Here is a 19373-nt window from a genome sequence, read left to right as displayed (position 1 = left end):
CAGCTGCCTTTCTTCATGTAAGTTTGCAAGGATTAAATGCAAATATGCCTGAAGGGGAGGGCAGGACGAATTGAAAGAATAGCATTGACATATATGGGCTTCCCTGGTGGCTCGGTGGTAAAGAATCCACCTGCCAATGCAGGAGACATGGGTTCCATCCCTGTGTCAGGAAGATCTGTTGGAGGAGGAAATGGCAGCCCACTTCCGTAGTCTTGCCAGGAAAATCTCATGGGATGGCAAAGAGTTGGACACGACTGAGCGACTGAACATGAGCAGGAGCACTGACATATATACACTAAAACAGACAGCTAGTGGAAAGCTGCCGTATCGCACAGGGAGCTCACTCGCTGCTCTGCAATGCTATAGATGGATGGGATGTGGGCTGGGGTAGAAGGGAGGCTCACAAGGGAGGGGTTATATGTATACATATACCCGATTCACTGTGTTGTACAGCAGAAACCAATACAACACTGTAAAGCAATTATATTCCAATAAAAAACAAATAAATAATGCAAATATGTCTGGCAAAGTCCTTTGTGAAGAAGGATAAGGTATTTAAGTTGTAGCTTTTATGGTTGTAGGAGCCTCCGTCATCACCGTGCACACAGAGCACAGAGGACTGTTCCCACAGGCAGTAATAGAGCACTTCCCCACAGGATACTGCTTCCAGCTGAGCCCCCAACACGCCCCAATTCATACTTTTTCTACTGCTGCTAATGATACCAAGGGGGGCAGGGGGCGCTAGTGCTGAAGAACTCGCCAGCCAACACAGCAGACATAGGTTCGATCCCTGGGTCAGGAAGATCCCCTGGAGAAGGGCGTGGCAACCCCCTCCAGTATTCTTGCCTGGAGAATCCCATGGACAGAGGAGCCTGGAGGGCTACAGTCCATGGGGTCACAAGGAGTCAGACATGACTAAAGCGACTTACCATGCATAAAGATACCAAAGCAGGAAGGACAGCACCTGTGTGACTTTATCCAGAAAGGTCTATGGTTTCCCCATACAGTGAAAACGCAGAGACTCAGAAGGGTATCTCAGAGCTAATCTAAAGAGAGTGCTTCAGGTTGGTCTGAAATAATCATAAGTGGAGAACATCCCCTCCTCAGCTAGAAGCTTAGCACTCTTCAAGGAAAGAGTTAAGAGCCCCAGGAACTCTCATTTTGCCCAGAGCAGAAACTAAGTCCCAGGCAGGCAGACCCACATCTCAGAGGGGCTGAGCAGGTCTGGGTGGAGGATGGTAGCAGACAAAGTGTCTCAGGCTCTGGTTCCCATTTCTGTCTTCCCACACCCAAACCTCCATAGAAGCTTGAATCCCAGGAGGCCCAGGATGAAGCATCACCCAGGCCTGGTTGGTCAGGAACAGATACATGCCTGGAGCCCAACTGCTCCTCGTGGCTTTTAAGAGCTTGGCAGAACCCCAATGAAGCAATTCACAGAATCTGCAGAGGCTCTCCCCACTCGCCTCTCTCCCCACCCATCCTCCCCAGACCTTCCTGGAAAAAGCACAGCGGGATTGGCAATCACCTCCTGCTTCATTTTTCCTACCAGCCATCTGTATTTCCAAAGGAGTCGAGCCCCAGGCCGAACCACAGGGCTCAGTGAACCGCATCTTGCTCCTGGAGGTGGCCCTGAGGCAGGGGACCCACTCTCCCTCCTCGCTCCATGAATTTCCTTTAAGGCAATACAAGATGTTGCTACTTTGTCATGTCCAAGTCTTTCATCTGTTTTTTTTTTTTTTTAATGTCTACTTTTAAGAGGCCCCTTTCCCTGGTTTCAAAGATTCACAGTAAAGAAATTTCCCACGGCCAGAAAGAGAGGAAGAAATATTGCATATTGACACAAATATATGGAATCCAGAAAAATGGTACAGATGAACCCATTTACAGGGCAGGAACAGGCACAGGTGTAGACGACAGACTTGCGGCCACAGGGTGGGAAGGAGAGGGTGGATGAATTGAGAGAGCAGCGCTATACATGCACTACCACGTGTAAACAGACGGCTAGTGCGCAGCTGCTGTGCAGCACAGGGAGCTCAGCTCGGCGCTTTGTGACGACCTGCAGGGGCAGGATGGGGGGCGGGGTGGGAGGCTCCAGAGGGAGGGGATATGTGTATACTTTTAGCTGATTCACGTCGTTGTGCAGCAGAAACTCACACAACACCGTAAAGCAATTATCCTCCAGTTAAAAATAAAAAAACAAATTCCCCCTCAATTTCTTACATGTGTCTTTGGATGACATCTTAATATGCTGGAAAAATGTCTCTGCCCTGTCAGGGAGGATGAATGTGAACCAAACTTAATGAGGTCATGATCAAGTCAGAGCCACGGAGAAGGCTGAGAGGTAGCACTTGGGGCCCCAGGGCGAGTAGCAAGAGGCTGAGAATCATCCTCTCCAAGCAGGTAGGCTGGGGGTTAGGAGTATCCTTTTTAATGTTTCTAGGCAGAACCAACCTCTCTGCCGCAGGCTCACCACAATATAGGCAGTCTTTCCTTATTTGTAAAATCTGAGTTTTGAGGGATGGGGTCATATTTTGATGCCTTGAATCTACAGATTTCTGTGCTAAGAGTTGTTGTCAATGGGTATCTTGATTACATGATTTCCTGGGAAAGTCCCCCTGTGAGGTCAAGGCTCCACCAACAAATGCTCCCGTATTCTCTCCTTTTGGTCTTTGGACTGTCGTTTAAATTAGTTGAAGCCTGCCGGCCCTAAGCTGTATGCAAGTTGATGTGCTGGTGCTAATGCAGTGCAGCAGTCTGGATTCGGGCACAAACAGCATGCTTAAACTGTAAGAGTGTGATTGGTATTTGGTGACATAATTGAAGAGAGCTGGCAGGTGCAGTGCAGCCCAGCTTGGGTATGGCTGGCAGTGATGAGAGAAATGAATGAAAGGGGGAAGCTTCCAGCCCTCTCTGCAGGAGAACTTTTCCTGTAATGGGGTGCAAGCTCTATTCCTGACACTGTAGTTGCCTCTGAGTAACCCCCACCCTCGCATCCATGAGTAGGAACCCCCACTCAGCAACCCACAGCCCTCGGGAAATGTCTGCCTCTCTTCTTCCTTCCAGCAGCACGCCTGAACCAGGCCCCACCTAGAGTTCTGCGGGTGGTAACCATGCCTCTCTTGGCCTAAACATTCCTCTTCCTACCGTCAGTCCTATGGGTGATGGCAAGAGGCAACAGAGCTTGCTTTCATATCACTGGTCCATGTTCCCTAGGAGCATGCACTGGGTTAGAGCAGACGTTTCATACTTTATGACTTACAAGACACCTATCAATCTTATTAACCTAGTGTACACCCAATGAGCTTCCCAGGTGGCACCAGTGGTAAAGAATCTGCCTGCCTATGCAGGAGATGCCAGAGACACAGGTTTGATCTCTGGATTGGGAAGATCCTCTGGAGAAGGGCATGGCATCCCACTCCAATATTCTTGCCTGGAAAATTTCATGGACAGAGGAGCCTGGAGGGCGACAGTCCACAGGGTTGCAGAGAGTCAGACACTACTGAGCATGTAGGCACTCATACCCAAACACACCTCAGAAAAACAATATTTACCTTTGCCATCTGATATCCATTTTGATATTTTCTTTTCTCCATATGCTACTTAATTTAAAATGCTCATCTCCGTATACCAAATTGATTTCACAACCCCCCAAATGGGTCCCCACTCACAGCTAGAAATGTGGATAGAATTTGGATGGTGGCTCCTAGTAGCTCCACACCAGGACACCAGGCTTTGACCATATGAGAGCAATGGGTCTACCTGATTCATTTGTGAATATTTACTGAGCACCTGCTCGGTACCAGGCACTTGCACAGGTGCTGGCATATGGAGTTAAATCAAATAAGGATCATCTCTTGACTCCTGGGCCCAAAGTTAGTGGTGGAAAAGGATTCATGTGCAAAAACATGCTTTGAATCAGCCTTTTGAAAATATAGTCAATCACGTACACATGCAAAACTGAACCAATCTTATTTCAGGATAAAACATTCCAGATGACTTTTAAGGAAATATCAGATTTGGAAATTATTTCTGACTCGGTATCCACTTGGTGTGCATTAGCACTTGGCTAGGAGAGCTTCATGTTCTAATCAATAACATTTAGATCTCCCCTAGGTATGAATCAGAGATTTTCGTTTTATGAGCACACAAATATGGAACGAATTCTGCTTCCTCAGGGACCACTCATTCTAAAACAAACATGAATTTCATTGACATTAGCCTTTAAGTTGTGTGAGACCAAGTCAGCACGTACAAATCAGGAAATAACCAAAATTGACCCCATATCCATGAATGGTGGGGAGAAAATAGCAAATTGTTTGCTACAAAGAGGGTTTTACTGCAGAGGCCGGTTCCTCCGTGCTGGTCTGCAGCCATGCCTCACAAAGCTTCACGCAGATATTTATAAGCCAGAGCACCAGGTCCTACACTCGTCCCTGGGAGAAGCACTTACTCGGCCTCTAGCCTATGCTACGTCCTTGAAATACTTTCATTCAAGTGCCCTTGAACTGGCAACACCACACTGAGCAGAGCATACACCTAATCAACAGCTACTTCAACACACAAAAATATCTTCCCCACCCCCAAATCTTCCGGGGAATTAGATGCTTATCCTGTGGGTTACTACACTCTCTGGGATCCTCTGCTAACTCCCACATTACTCAAGTCCCAGGGTAAGAAGCACAGGCCTGAGGCTGTGGCTGCTAGCATTACTTGGGGGTTGGGGGTAGGTATTACTAGGGGGAAGTGATGTGTGTCGGGGCACATAGCACTCTTGGCTCTTGAAGTCAGAGTGGCCCTGCTGCTTTTTATTATCCAATAGTGGCTCAGACAGTAAAGAATCTGCCTGCAACGCAGGAGATCTGAGTTCGATCCCTGGGTCAGGAAGATCTCCTGAAGAAAGGAATGGTTACCCACTCCAGTAGTCTTGCCTGGAAAAGCCCATGGACAGATGAGCCTGGAGAGCTATTATAGAGTCGCAGAGTCAGACACGACTGAACAGCTAATACTTTCACTATTGCTTCAGATGATGGACTTCAAAGGCAGCAACTGTTAAAGCTTTAGCCATCATCTTACCCCAAACACCTACAGAATTCAAATATACCCAATGTTTATTATGCACTCACTTCACTCTACTTTGGGCTTCGCTCATAGCTCAGTTGGTAAAGAATCTGCCTGCAATGCAGGAGACCTGGGTTCTATCCCTGGGTCAGGAAGATCCCCTGGAGAAGGAAATGGCAACCCGCTCCAGATTCTTGCCTGGAGAATCCCACTGCAGAGGAGCCTGGCAGGCTACAGTCCATGGTATCACAAGAACTGGACACGACTTAGGGACTAAACTACCACCACGTCATTCTAAGCACTTTGTAAAGCACTTATTTACTTTTGGCCACCATGCAGCATGGAGGATCATAATTCCTTGGCCAGGGATCGAATCTATGCCCTCTGCAGTGGAAGCGTGGAGTCCTAACCACTGGACCATCAAGGAAGTCCCAGCACTCGTATTTCTAAAACCTATATGATGCTTAGAACAACCTTGTAAGACAGATATTAACATTAACCCCATTACACAAGTAAGAAAACAGAGGTCACACCGCTAGGAAACCACCCAGGTTAAGCCAGACTGGCCGCAAAGTGCACTGTGCTCTCAATCATGGTTCTCTGCCTGCCCTTGAAGGGCTGTGGGTGTGGGTAAACACCATTAAATGGCATGATGTGCAACAGGAATGTTTAATACGACTAATCTTCATGCTCCGAGTAGATCTTAAAAGTTTTTGAAGTCTACTCCCTTTCCAGGTTTTCATGGAAGGTGCGTGGAAGTTTAAACATACCGCCTTCTCAGGCTGCTTCTTCCCTTTACAAAATGGAAGAGAGTCAAGGTCATTGCAGAAGTAGCTTCAACCTGAGGTCTGGCTCTCAAGTTGTTCTGTTGATTGGAATTGAAAGACCTTAAATCTTTACACTTAAATGCCCAGTTTTTCCGAGAGTGAGGCAAGGCCACCTAGAAGGAGTAGGCAGGTTTGTGGAGGGAGGACCACTTACTCAGGAAGAACGGGAGTGAAAACCCAGCAATTTCCACACCCTGATCTTACCCACGTATGCATACCATACCAGGGCCTGGACCATCTCCAGGTTACGGGCACAAGTATTAATAAGGAAAAAGAAAGGATCGACTCAACTCTGACCCACGGTTGGCACCTAAGGGCTTCATCAGTCCTTATCTTTCCCAGCAGGTCCCAACCACAGCCCCCTCCTGAACACAGTCTTTGGTTCATGCAGGTGGTCAAAGAAGTTCCCAAGCACCAGCAGGAGGATACACAGGATAAGCTGCTAGAGAGAGCCCAGTGAGCTCAGTGCCTGTTCATCAGTCATCTCTGTGAGCTGCTGCTCACATCCGTGGGGCCTTCCCTGATGGCTCACATGGTAAAGCATCTGCCTGCAATGCAGGAGACCCAGGTTCGATCGCTGGTTCAGGAAGATACCCCAGCAGGGAATGGTAACCCATTCCAGTATTCCTGTCTGGAGAATCCCAGGGAGGGACAGAGGGGCCTGGCGAGCTATAGCCTATGCAGTTACAAAGAATCAGATATGACTGAGTGACTAACACTTTCATATATCCACAGTACAAATGTCTAGGGCTGCCCAAGGTCAATGTTTAAGGATATACAAGAATCACTTCAGAGGTTTGAAAAAAAAATCCCAGATTCTAGGACCTCAGGGATTCTGGAATATTTGACCACCCTAGGTGGAAAGCTTCACTGTGGGTAAACTCTCCTCTGCCAGTTTGGGTATGGTTTGTTCTACACTTGACTGTAAGCACCCTGGGGTCAGGGACTGCTTCAGTCTTCTTTATTTCCCCAAAGCCCAGCACAACACCCAGTTCACTGAATGAGTAAGTAATGGTTAAAACTCATCACTCCACATAGATGAAGCTATGGTGCCCTGTCCTTTAAGCTACTGAGCACATTGCATAGCATTTGATTTACCCAGGGGGACAGACAAGGCTGATTTAACCCTAGAGGAATCTGAACCTAGAATTGGCAGCGTCTCATTGCCTCTGCCAGAGTAACAAGGTGAAGGATAAAAAGTGGACATGCTACCAGCAAGTCTAGTTCTTATAGAGAGATGTGTTTAGCTCTTCAGTGAGGGACAGATGTAGGACTTTGTCCTTGCTCTAAATAAGGCTTGGATTGATTTGTCTGAAGGTCAGAGGAACATGAAGGTGGAGTGAGGTCTTTCGGGGCATGGAATGGTGGTCTTCTCACTCTTTTATGTGGATTCCTGGGGTAAGCCCAGAATGCAGGGGTTTAAACCAGCTCCCCAGTTGACTCTGAAGCCGTGGTGGATTAACACCTTTATGGGATTATCAGCTTGAAACCAGCAACACTGATTTCCTAGTCTGAAACTTAGTGGGCAGAGAGAGGGTGGCAAGGATAAGAAAAACTTTTCCTCCGGGAAGAGTGAAATTTTATAACTTAAGGTCTGTAGGTTGGACATAGGACAATGTTCCCTGTTGTAAAGTACCTGGAAATGTGTTGGAGTGTTACAGTACTCGCTTCTCTGGAATTTCATTAAAAACAGGATCTTATAAATAGGCTGAGGATTGGACCATGTGTCCTTCTAAATATACTGTCAGCTCTATATTTCTGTGCTACCGTGTGTCATTGTCATACTTTATAAATGTGTAGAGCTCTGGAGGGTGGGAAAATAAAATTATGATAGTTACTGCCATCCTTAGCATGGCATTCAGAGCTGCCCTAACTTACATTAGGCTTCTTAGGTGGTGCTACTGGTAAAGAACTCACTTGCTAATGCAGGAGACCTGAGACATTGGTTCGATTCCTTGGGTAGGGAGGGTCCCCTGGAGGAGGGCACGACAACCCACTCTAGTATTCTTGCCTGGAGAATCCCATGCACCAACAGGCCTAGTGGGCTGCAGTGCATAGGGTCACAAAGAGTCGGACACGACTGAGCCACTCAGCATGCACGCACCATCAGGAATACTATCTAGCTGACGTGTACCAGCAAGTGTGTACGCAGGGTGAAAACACTGATACACCCCTGTGCTGGCCTGCAAATAATGACTGTCACAAGTCTGCAACTACCCCCATCTGCTGGATTCTCCCCTGGAATCCCTATGATGTGGTAAGGAAAGAATTAATGCCTGGCACATTCTAGGCATTAATTCTAGGACCCAGATGGAGTCTACTCCTCCATGCTGTCAAAATATTTTGAATATGACCTCCAGCTTCCACATTCCCAGAACACACAACTTACTTTCATGTCTCTGGGCTTCCACTTGAGCTACACACTCTGCTCAGCGTATCCTTCTCTCAACCCTCCGAAACCTCTGCTGTTTCAGATCTTTGGTTCAACCACGACCTTTCCCACTGAGTCTTCCCCAATCCCAATCTCAGTTCCCCAAAACCACTGGTCCTTCTTCTATAGCCACAGGGCCTTTTTTCTTCAACCCCCCCTTTTTAAAAGCCCTATATTTTGGCCTGCTTTAGTCATTCATCCACAAATTCCAACTGATCTACCTCTCTGACTCTTTAGATTTTAAAAATAGATTTATAGGGAAAATGGTATTGTTCAATCAATTTCTAGGAAGCTGGTCTCTGGGCTAGCTGACCACCTCTATGACGTGAGCACTGTCTTAGCTGATAAGATCCTTCCTACGTGAGGACATGCTTCGGCCAGTGAGGGGCTTGGAGACCCAGCTTCTGGGCTGTGGCTCAGAAGAACTGCAGTGGTGCCTCAGTAAGTCCAGCACAGGGGTGGATGGAAAGTCCATGGGTAGATTTAAAACAAACAAAAAACACAACCCCCCCACCCCCACCAACAAATAAAATAATCACTACGTGGCAGCTTCCAGGGACAGAGGGGCTTCCTAGCATACTTAACTCTTCTCACAGATAAGCTGGCACAGTGGCTGTGGGACAGACCTGCCCCATGGAAGCGGCCAGCACCCCTTCAGTCTCCTGCTTCTCTAAACTGCCTTCTTTTTTCCTTTCAGTTTCTAGCCTCTCGTTACAATTGGGAAACAAGCATCTCAACACACATTATTAGGCTGTATAATCCATGGCAAGGATCAGATCTTGCTGATCCTTCCAGCTTCCATCACATCTAATGATTATATTACCAGACACAGAGAACAGTTACTAAATGCCAGCTTGGTTCAATGCACTGACCAAGTCATACCATCCGATTATTAGGTTCTGCCGTTAGCCCCACGTACATATGTGGAACCTGAGGAAGACAGAGGTGACGTGCTTTGTCCCAGCCACACCTGGGCACTATCCCAGCCAGGCAGTCTGGCTCCACATCTCTTGTTCTTAACTACGACTCAATGTCTAACATGCTGCAGATGTACAATAAAGGTTTGTCGAATACAGAAACAAGTGTGCCCCGGGGTTCCTTGGCTAACAGGACACCTATTTTCACAGGGATGCAGGCAAGCACTTGACATCCTCAAACTTCCCCCAGATGACTTGGAGCTAAGTCACCCCCTCACATGTACTGTGTGCCTGCAAACAGCACTCACTGGGGGAGAAGTGGTAGAGACCTGATGCTTGGGGATAAATGAAGGAGTACAGATAAGTGTGTGACTGTTCACAGGGTCTGAGGGGGAAAAACGCTTGGAAGTGGTTTGACCACTTCAGGAACAAGACACTTATACCTATCAGCAAAGCAGAGAGGCTGTGAGTGTGTAAAGAGTCAGTGGACGATCACTGCGGGGCAGGCTGGCTGGGCATCTTTTTTCTTTCTCCTCCCCGTGGGCTGACCATGCCGGTCTGTCTCAGTTCCCAACCATTTGTAAAGATCTCTCAGCCTCCACTGCCTCACGGGCAGAGCGGCGGGAGGAGGGCAGGGAGCAAGAGGTCATTTATCACTGTCGGGAGATGTGCTGCACACAGCAGGGTTGGCTTTACTCCCTGCTGCTCCTGCAGCCAGAGCTGCAAACCTTGAAAAAATGCAGAACATGCACCTTGAAAATATCTATTCATCATCGCAGCCCGGGGACCACGGGAGTGGCCCCTCTTCACGTGGGTTGACCCGTTCTGCCTTCAGCCCGGGTCCCACCGAACTGGGAACATGGGGACTTCTTAGGGACCTGATCCCTGTCCTGGCCAACCCCCAATCTACTACAATCTCCCAAGATTTGGGGTTAAAATTCTCTGAGATGCCATCCAAACCCCTCCTTTCTCCATTAACTCCGATTTCCAGATTGCTTTTCACCATCAGACTGCAGCCAAGGTGGCCCATAATCATTAAATTATGAAAATACAAGTGGCTGGGAGGAAATGAATCCCAGGTTTAACTCAGGAATGGCCTGCTTTCTCGTGAAGTGATTATAAAATTAAAATGTGCTATTTCTCTGGTGAGTATAAAAAGCCTCCTTGGTGAAGTCGATGGCCCCACAGTAACGTCAGGATTTGCACCACGAAGGGACTGCACGCACCTCAACCACGGGAGTCAGGGACTTCTGCAGGTAAATTTCCAAAGACTGGGTTAAAGGTGATTAAAATCAAGAAGAGGAGGAGGACGGGGTTTGAATTTTCCAATTACTCTTGAAAACTCAAAAGTCAAGCCGCTAGAAAATGCAGGCTTTCTGAGCAGGACTAATAATGCTGAGCTAATTAGACCCACAGGCATGGCCAACATATAAATTCAGCCCAAAGGAGGGACACTGTCCCTTTAAAAACTGCCTGGGGATCAGTGGAAAAGCTAATGAGGAGTGTCAGTTGGGGCTGTTTTTTAGGTGGTCCTCGGGAGGACATAGCCTGGGGTTTCTGTAACAGCGCTTCTGTGCTTGGTTCAATAAATCAATTTATATTAAAACGTGGGTACAGCTCTGGAGCTGCCTTCATAAAGCATTCTGTGGCGTTTCTCAATCTGCTTATCCCCTTCCCTGTCAGCCTGCCTGAATGTACCGTCAGAGGGCACTGAAAAGAGCAATAAAGAAGAAGATGGAAGAAACGAAACTATTTGTGAAACTTGACCCAGCAGCTCTACACCACGCTGGGGGCTGCCTCTGGTGAGTTTCTCTCCAGAACATTTGGATGGTTGGTAAGAAGCCCAATGCTGGGGGGCTGCAGCGCTTAACCCAGAGCTGGGCTCCAGGCTGCACACTGAGAATAAATGTCAACCTCAACCAGAAAGGAAAAGGGTTGCAAGTGAAGCTGCTTTTCAACCTGATCCTTGGGGTCTGAAATATTCTCCAAGAGGTGAAAGAAAAAAACAAGATGAATAAAAGTGCCAACGGCTGGCAGAGTCTAGGAGGTGGCGGAGAGGGGCCGGAGGAAGGAAGTGTGTTACTGACCAGGGCAGATGGAATGGTCAGCAGGCTTGCCAGTGAGGGATGGCTGCAGACCAGACATGTCTAAACACAATGACCTTTGCCCCCGAAGGTCTGAAAAGTAGAGGGAAGCCCGTCTCCCACTTCTGGACTTGGAGTCCAGCAGCAGCAGGGTCAGAAGCCACAGAACATGGCCACAACATTCTGCTCTCCCCATCGTGGCTCAGCTGTCTTTTTAACTCCTTGCTACTGGGTTGTTCAATCATAGACAGCTGCCGGCATTGCCCTCCACCGCAGTTAAACCCTTACATTACCGAGACTGCAGTGCCATCTGCTAAGACTTTATGTGATGATGGAAATGTTCTATATCTGTCACGTCCACTTCAGTAGCCACGAGCCACACGTGGCCACTGAACAACTGCGATGCGGCTGCTGTGACGTGGGAAACCAATGTTTACTTTTAATTAATTTTAACTAATTTAGATTGAAATGGTCCCCGGGGGCTCGTGGCCACTCTGCCGGGAGGACACGGAACAGAAAAGTTTCCCTTTGCCTTCATAAAGGCAGTGAGTGCTGAGAGAAGAAAATGGCGGTGGACGGCACTCTGTTCCCAGGGGAAAGCCTCTGATTTATCAGCTCTCAGTTTCAAGGGAAATAGAGGAGGGAACAATTCCCCTGATGCGTCATCAAGTCAGAATCACAAAAGAGTTAAGGGCTGCAAGAGACAGAAATGAAAGGTTACCATCACTGGAATTTCCCTAATGGAGTCTGTCTTTTTCAGAAGCTCGGAAAAGCAGCGCAAAGCCCACCCCCACTGGAGGCTGGCAGAGAAGGGCACAGGAAGCATTTTATAAACAAGAGACCCCAGGCTCGGGATTTGCCCAGGGCCCCAGAACCTTGGCAGAGTGAGTGCCCAGGCAGCACTCTCTTTCCTAAGTAAGCCATGCCATCTCATGTTACCGGTCCTGAAATAAGACCATTATAAACGTTAAAACGGCTTTGCTTAAAGAAAGAATTTTGGTGTACTTTACTGTTAACCAGAACCATCTGGAAGCAATCTTGCATTCACACGATGGACTTGTCCTCTTTGGCCCTCGCTCTCAACAAATCCCATCAGCCCAGGAACAGCTGCTGGAGAGTCTGGCCCAAAGCCAGGGGTGAAGCTATGGCCCCCTCCCGTGTGCTCTGGGGTGTGTGTGTGGGGGCCCAGCCTTGCTCGTCACCCCATGCGGCCAGACACAGAGCACAAAGAACACAGATCCTACACGAGAAAGCGAAATCACCCGCGGTCACAGCAGCGGGCACTTGGTGCCACAAAGCCAGCTGTGAGAAACTGTTGTTTTAACTCGGGAACACAGATGCTTGCCAGCAAATAACAGCCTGAGATGGCTCAGAGGGGAGTGGGTCAGGACGCTGGGCTCACAATGCCAGCTAGTGAGCATCGTGCAACAGACAGCAGCTCCACACAAAGGGCTGGGGAGGAGGGACACGGCTCGTACCAAGTCCAAGGCCAAGGTTCTGGCACCAGGACCGAGGACATCCAGCACAGAAGGTGAGAGCTGGGACATGTCAGGGACTGACTCAGCATCCAGAGTGCTGTTAGCAAACACCTTTGTGGGGCTTCCCTGGTGGCTCAGAGGTAAAGAATCTGCCTGCCAACGCAGGAGACACGGGTTCGATCCCTGGTCCAGGAAGATCCCCCATGCCACAGAGTAACTACGTGTGTGTGCCACAACCAGTGAGTCTGGGCTCTAGAGCCTGGGAGCTGCAACTACCGAAGCCTGCATGTCCCAGAGCCAGTGCTCCACAAGAGAAGCCACCGCCATGGGAAGCCTGCACACCAACAAAGACCCACCCACCATAGTAAAAAAAACACAAAAAACAAAAGAAACCAAACTTGACCTATTTATAAAATAATTTTTAAAAAAAAGAGAGAGAAGAAAAAAAAAGCCTTCGTAAATCAAACCCCTGTGCAAACTATCTGAGCAGAAAGGAGGTGGGGGAGCCAGGGACGAGACAGATTTCATTAGGAAGGTCTGGGTGACAATAACCTTTTGTCCTCTATACAATCTGGGCCTGCCAAGCTCCATAGTCTCCGAGAAAGCACGAGGGTGGGAGAGAAAGAATCCCCATCACGAGGCAACAGACTCATCCTTAATTATGAGAGCAGGCTTCCCGGAGCTGACATCCTCTCCCACACTTCCTCCCGGCTGCAGACACACCACAGAAAGCTGGCAGGATGCTCCTCTAATGAGAGCAGTCAATTTTCCTAAGTAAAGGAAATCTGGTGCTTTGGGGATCATCCCCATCATCACCACCCCCAAACCACACACAGACTTTTAGTGACGAGTGTGAAGCATCACAGTTTAATTTGGCCAACAGTCCATTGGGTCAGATTGAGAACTGGAAAAATGACTACCTCGGCAGCTCCTGAAATGTTTTATTTCATCCTCTTGTCCTCTAAAGGGCTGGCAAGGAGACACTGATCCTAGTAGATGGAGGTCCCCTGCTTAAATTTCCACCGCAGCTCAAAACTGAATAATCATGTCTAATCTCACTCTGAAGAAAAGTTGATTCTGATTGTATCAGAAAGAGCCCCAGGCTAAGAATCAGAAGCCTGGGTTTATTCTGACATTTTTGCATTCGTGGCCACTTAAGTAAGTGTAAGCCACTTAATCCCTCTGAGCCTCAATTTGCTCAGCTGCAAAATGGGAATGAGGAGGAGGACTCCTCTTTGGGCATTTGACAGTTTAGCACCAGACTGAACAGTGTACCCCTGAAGTGAGGTCACCTTGGTTCACAGACTGGCTTTTCCCCTTATGAGTTGTATGACCTTGAGCAACTTGGCCCATGTGCCTCAGTTTCCTCATCTGTAAAATGCACCGAGTTCATAGGAAGTGTGTAAAGGTCTCATCACAGTCGGTGCCTGGCCCTTAGCTGTCTCCCTCACTGTCAGCCAGCCCCATGACCGGTAGGGACAAGCAGGCAGATAAACATTTCCACAACTAGGTCTTTGCTACAAAGTTTCAACAGCTTGGCAATGGATGAACCCTTACTTGTTAGAAAGGTTTACAAGTTCACAGGCCAAGACTAATTCTGAAGCCAAGAAACATAAAGGAGGGCTGAGGACTTACCTGTCTCCTTGAGCACGATGCATTCCCAACACCCACCAGTCCACCTTCAACCAATCCCAACACCTTGGCAGTAATTTGGGGCTTTCATGGAAAAAGAGGCTGCAGATCCTTGTCTCTTTCTGTTTAATTCATTTGCCAGCCTTTCTCTTTCTAATAGACAACTCAGAAAAATAGGAAATTGGGAGTCTATGTTTCTTAAGTCCTGAAAAAATAACTGCTAGGCTTGAGGTTTTCCGTTAGAGGTAAAAAAACATTTTTTAAAAGAACTCATTAAAGCTGGGAGGTGGGCAAAAGGAGTTTACATAGGCAGGGGTCTAAATTGGTTTTAAACTTCCCAACTTCTTCCAACAAAGATAGATCTCTCCTTTCCCATAAGTGTCATTTTCAAATCCTAAGTAACAACAGATAGGAAATAAACAAAGATGTACATCAATCTCTGCTTGTAGCCAAAGTTGTGAGCCAACAGCCATGTAGGGAGCTTTGCTGAAACAAATGAGCAAATCACATCTGACTGAAGCCATTCTCAGTCTTGGCTCCTCGGTTATTCGGTACCTTCTGTGGAGTTCTGCACAGTTAAATACAGCCCATTTATGGACTGTTCACTTGCTTAAGACCCTGCTAATGCATGTGTGTGCCTGTATGTTAGATAGAGAGCAAAAGCGAGTAACTGTGTGTGTGCATAAAGCTGGATGTAATCTAATCCTGAACTTATCTACATTTTAAAAAAAACTGTAAAAAGGGGTAATCTTTAGCCATTTGTTTACCAAGTTTGTTGTGACTGCTGAGATCTAATTTGCCTTTTTGGCATAGAAAGAAAATACAAACAGCCTTGCCTCAAGCTCAACATGGCTTGTGTGCTGGCTTCTCATTCCTACCCTTCCCATCAACCATCTGTGTGTCCGCCACCCCCATCAACTTCTGTCAATCACACCTTTCATCCAATAATCACAGCCTGTCAACTACATGTCAGGCACAGGATGAGGCACTGGGCTGCCCCTCTGGGGGCTGACAGACCACTATAATTAGAGTAACTGATGACTTACCCCTTACATTTATCCCTTGACCAAAACCATCTAGTTTCTTGTTTATTTCCTTGCCTTCTCTGCTTTCTGCTTCCATCCCTCTATTTGGCTCTGGAGATCTCATATCCATATTTCTATGATAATTTTTCTCTAGATATCTGAATCTGCTTTCTCTCCTGGTCATTCTCCCTCTTACTGTATAATAACCTTCCTAAAGCATTGCTTTTTATCATTTCATTCTCCTCAGCAACACAAAAGTGTAACCAGCAGGGTCTCACAGTAAACCTCAATTTCCCTGTCTGGCTTCCCACATTCTCAATTATGCTCTCCCGGTACCATCTCAGCCTGACTTCCTACAGCCACACCCTCCCCCATTTTGGCCATTTTCCTTGCTGTCTGTTAGCTTTGCTCTTTTTGTTTATGTGTTTATAACCACGTGGGTTCCTAAACTGGAATGGTTTTCAGTCCACCTTTCCAAATTCTACAAAGACCAGACCAAACCAAGCCTCTACGGTTTTCTGAATTACATGAACCCTCACCTGAAACTTTTCTGTAAGGAGTGCTGATTCTGCTGATTGAATAAAAATGCATTTGCAAGGAAACCCATTCTGGAGCAACAAAACTTCAGAGCTCAGAGCAGCAAATGTGGTAAACCCTTTCTGATAAACCCAATCATGTTTTAGAGCAGGAGTAAGTATTTTTAAAGCCCTGCTGCAACCACTCAAATGCTCTGTTGTCGCATGAAGTGACAGCTCAAACATAAACAAAAGAATGTGACTATACTTTTCAAAGTTATTTACTAGAAGAGGTGGTTGTGGGGGGGACGGGGCGTTGGAATTTGGTTCTCGGACTGCAATTTGCTGACCCTGCTCTAGAAGAAGGGTGAATACTGGTGAGGATCTCTTTGGATGACAAAGGACAACTGGACATGCCTCAGGATAGCCTCTGATCCTGGCTGGGTAGCTCGACTATTCCTTTAAGACAGTACATACCCTTGGAGTGGATTTTCAGCCTAAAAGTCATCCCTATGGGAATTTGGGCTGTGACCATCTGTTACAGCTATTTTGGTCAAACAAGAAGAGATAATGAAATCTACTTTGTAGCCTGTGTTGGGGGCGTGGCAAGGAAAGAGGCCTCTGTCTCATTCTGCTGTCCTCCAGACTGGCAAGGGGCTCCCTGGTCAGGATCACAGGGTCTTAGAGCAAACCTTCCCCTACGCTCCTTGGTGCCAGGCACTGTCCCCTCGCTTCGTCCTTACACCAACCTTATGAAGTTTCAGTACTTTATCATCATATCTATTTTCAGTTGGAATAAACAGATGAGGTCTTAGTCAATGTTAACTACTGACCCACAGAAATGGTTTGGGGGCCTTATATAGGTATGTGTGTTTGGAGAATAAGACGCCCGTTGCCAAGAGCTCTTTTGTGGTGAAATGTGGTGAAATAATAACAGCTCATTACCGCTGGTCCTTACACCCACCCTTCAGAGAGTATTCTTTTCATTTTATTCATGAGAAACTGAACTCATAGGGGTTAAGTAGTTTATCCAACTCTGCCTATTCTGAAAGGTCAGAGTTATGATTCAAATCCAAGCTGGTCTGGCCAAATAGAGCTTTGGCTCATTCCTTTGAGCCCCATTAAGTAACTGTGACCTAAAAAAACCAAGTTTAATGTGTTTTAAAAGCCCCCAAACTCCTGCTCTGTGTGAAGTGGGGGATAACATCAGCTTGATGGGTCTAGTATCCTTAGGGAGGGCCTCAGAGAGCAGAGAAGCAAACCAACACCCAGATCTGAGAGCAGCAGAAGCGGGTGTAGACCCTTTTCCTTCCCCACCAGCCCAGGGCTCCGCCTGCACCTCCTGATCCAAACTGCAGAACTGACTTTTCATGGCGGCGATGCTGCCTTCACGGACACTGCAGCAGTGCCCAGGCAGAGGGAGGCATGTTCTTACCAGCCTGTCATATTAAAATCCCTGTAGAGCATCTTCTTTCCAAGTTCCTTCCTCTGTACTCTCCTTGGAAACTCCAAATGTGTGAACTCATTTCCCAGCAAGTGAGGCTGCATGAATGCCTAATAGCAAAAAGAGAAGAAGAAGAAGAAAAAAACCACATATTTAGAGGAAAAAATAAGACCCAAGGATGTTTCGCAAATTGACACAGGCCACATTTATGAAGTTAGAAGATGGTTCTCAAATTTTTAGGGAGATAAACAGATTTAAGAACCTGAATACAATATCAACAAATAAAAATCACGAATGTAATTTATAAAAAGACATGACTTTTTCATGTGAGATGATAAATTAATTGTAATCAGAGAAATGTATCTCTAAAGCAAGAAAAAGGTTCACTTTATAATTCAAATTCAAGATGGTTTCACTTGGTTGGACGTCAGGAAAGCTCACCCTGACTCTCTCCTCCTTGGCTTTCTCTGCTTGCCTCCTGCGCATGTTCCTAGTTATCACGGCCTTGGCTCTGAAAGCTGCGTGTGGGTCTCCATGTGAACACAATGGCCTGAGAGAGAGGGCTGGGGCCGCATGCACCAGACAGGAACTTTCTGTTGGACTCCCTCCATTTTGCTCTGCAGTAATTTGATCATGTAATTGGAAGACTGTTCCAGAGCAGATGGCTTCTTCCCCTCCCCCAAATCTCTGTTCACACTACACAAGTCTTGAGCAAACAGCCACTTAGGGAATTGCTGTGAAACAACAAACAGTCTCATTGTCACACTCCAAATTCAAATCCAGTTATCCAAGAGACGGAATGCTCAAGTATGAACTTCCCTGCTTGGAGTCTACACATCGTAAGCAGACCTGGCCTGGATCTGCCCTGTACCAAGCCATATACCTGCTTGTTAGTGGTGTACTGGAATGGCTCTCTCTTTCTCTGGCAGAGAAAAGAGTGAGCAGAGCAGAGCACGGCCTGGCACTGCAGGGGAGCCAGGGCTCCCTGCCACAGGACAGATGGCCATGTCCTTGGTCTGCTGGAAACAGACATCTCCCGCGGCCTCTTTCCCAGGACCTGACACCAACCTATCTTCCACTGAGTCTCATGGTGGTTCAGAGGTCTCTGTTGGATGCTAGCCATTAGAAGCCAAGTGTACTAGGAGTCAGAGGAAGCCAAGCTGAACTGTCCCCAGGCTGGTCAGATTGGACCAGCCAACAGAACTCTGAGCCAGGGATGCTGAGCAGGCATGGGGAAAGGAGGGGCAGGATGGGGGTGAGAAGAGGGGAGGGGCTTTGAAACCTCTGCTGGGAATGAGACTTGTGCTGCCTCTGAGTATCAAGGACACTAAAACACTGGGTTTTACAGAAAGCTTCCTTGGAAAGGAAGAAGGGAACTAAAATTCACAGCACAGGTCAGTGGGGTGGGCTCTGGATTCGAATCCAAGTTCTGCATTTATAAGCTCAGTGGTTTTCCTGGGTGACTTAACTGCTTGGGCCTCAGTTTCTTTACTTGCACATTGAGACTAATTGCAGATTTATCTCATACTATTTGAATAATGAATTGACATCTAAAGTGCACTGATCATGATGGTCTCTGTTTATAACAAGAAAATAATTTATCCATCTAATGGCTGTCAAGTCTTCTGTAGTATTTTGTGAGCTCTCAGTTCACACCCCTAACAATCTTAGGGCAGGACCTGATCTGTGGGGCCCATTGCAAAAGGAAAATACGGAGCCACTAGTCAAAGTTAAAAATTTCAAGATGGTGACAGTGGAGCATTAAGCCAAGTGCAGACTCTGGGCAACTGCAGAAATCGCATCCTTGATGGCAGCTGTATCTACAGAGTAGACACAATTTTATTCCTCTCCATTATTTGGGTCGACCCATGAAAACTAAGGACCAAAGGCATTAGTAGTCAGTGAACAGCACCGTCTGTCATATATCCTCTGTCATCTCTCAAAATTTTGGGACTATATCAG

General features: G+C 47.1%; 1 protein-coding gene and 1 long non-coding RNA gene across 5 annotated transcripts in view; one reads left to right on the top strand and one right to left on the bottom strand.

Moving 5' to 3' along the window:
• The window catches only part of PPM1H (protein phosphatase, Mg2+/Mn2+ dependent 1H), a 307659-nt gene that overhangs the window by 63396 nt on the left and 224890 nt on the right, over nucleotides 1–19373 (bottom strand). For all 4 annotated transcript variants that reach the window (XR_009494420.1, XM_059886719.1, XM_059886720.1 and 1 more), the window contains one exon: nucleotides 17403–17521. Coding sequence is in view for 3 of the 4 variants with exons in the window: in XM_059886719.1 (XP_059742702.1) it covers nucleotides 17403–17521 (119 nt within the window). In the remaining variant the exon portion in view is untranslated. The remainder of the gene's footprint in view (nucleotides 1–17402; nucleotides 17522–19373) is intronic.
• On the top strand, nucleotides 10395–13598 carry LOC104972443 (uncharacterized). Its single transcript, XR_806734.4, has 3 exons — nucleotides 10395–10489; nucleotides 10917–11035; nucleotides 12078–13598. It is a non-coding gene; the product is annotated as an uncharacterized lncRNA (long non-coding RNA).

Source organism: Bos taurus, chromosome 5 (genome assembly GCF_002263795.3).
Source record: "Bos taurus isolate L1 Dominette 01449 registration number 42190680 breed Hereford chromosome 5, ARS-UCD2.0, whole genome shotgun sequence".
In the NCBI taxonomy this organism is placed as follows: Eukaryota; Metazoa; Chordata; class Mammalia; order Artiodactyla; family Bovidae; genus Bos; species Bos taurus.
This window is presented reverse-complemented; position numbering and strand designations above follow the sequence as displayed.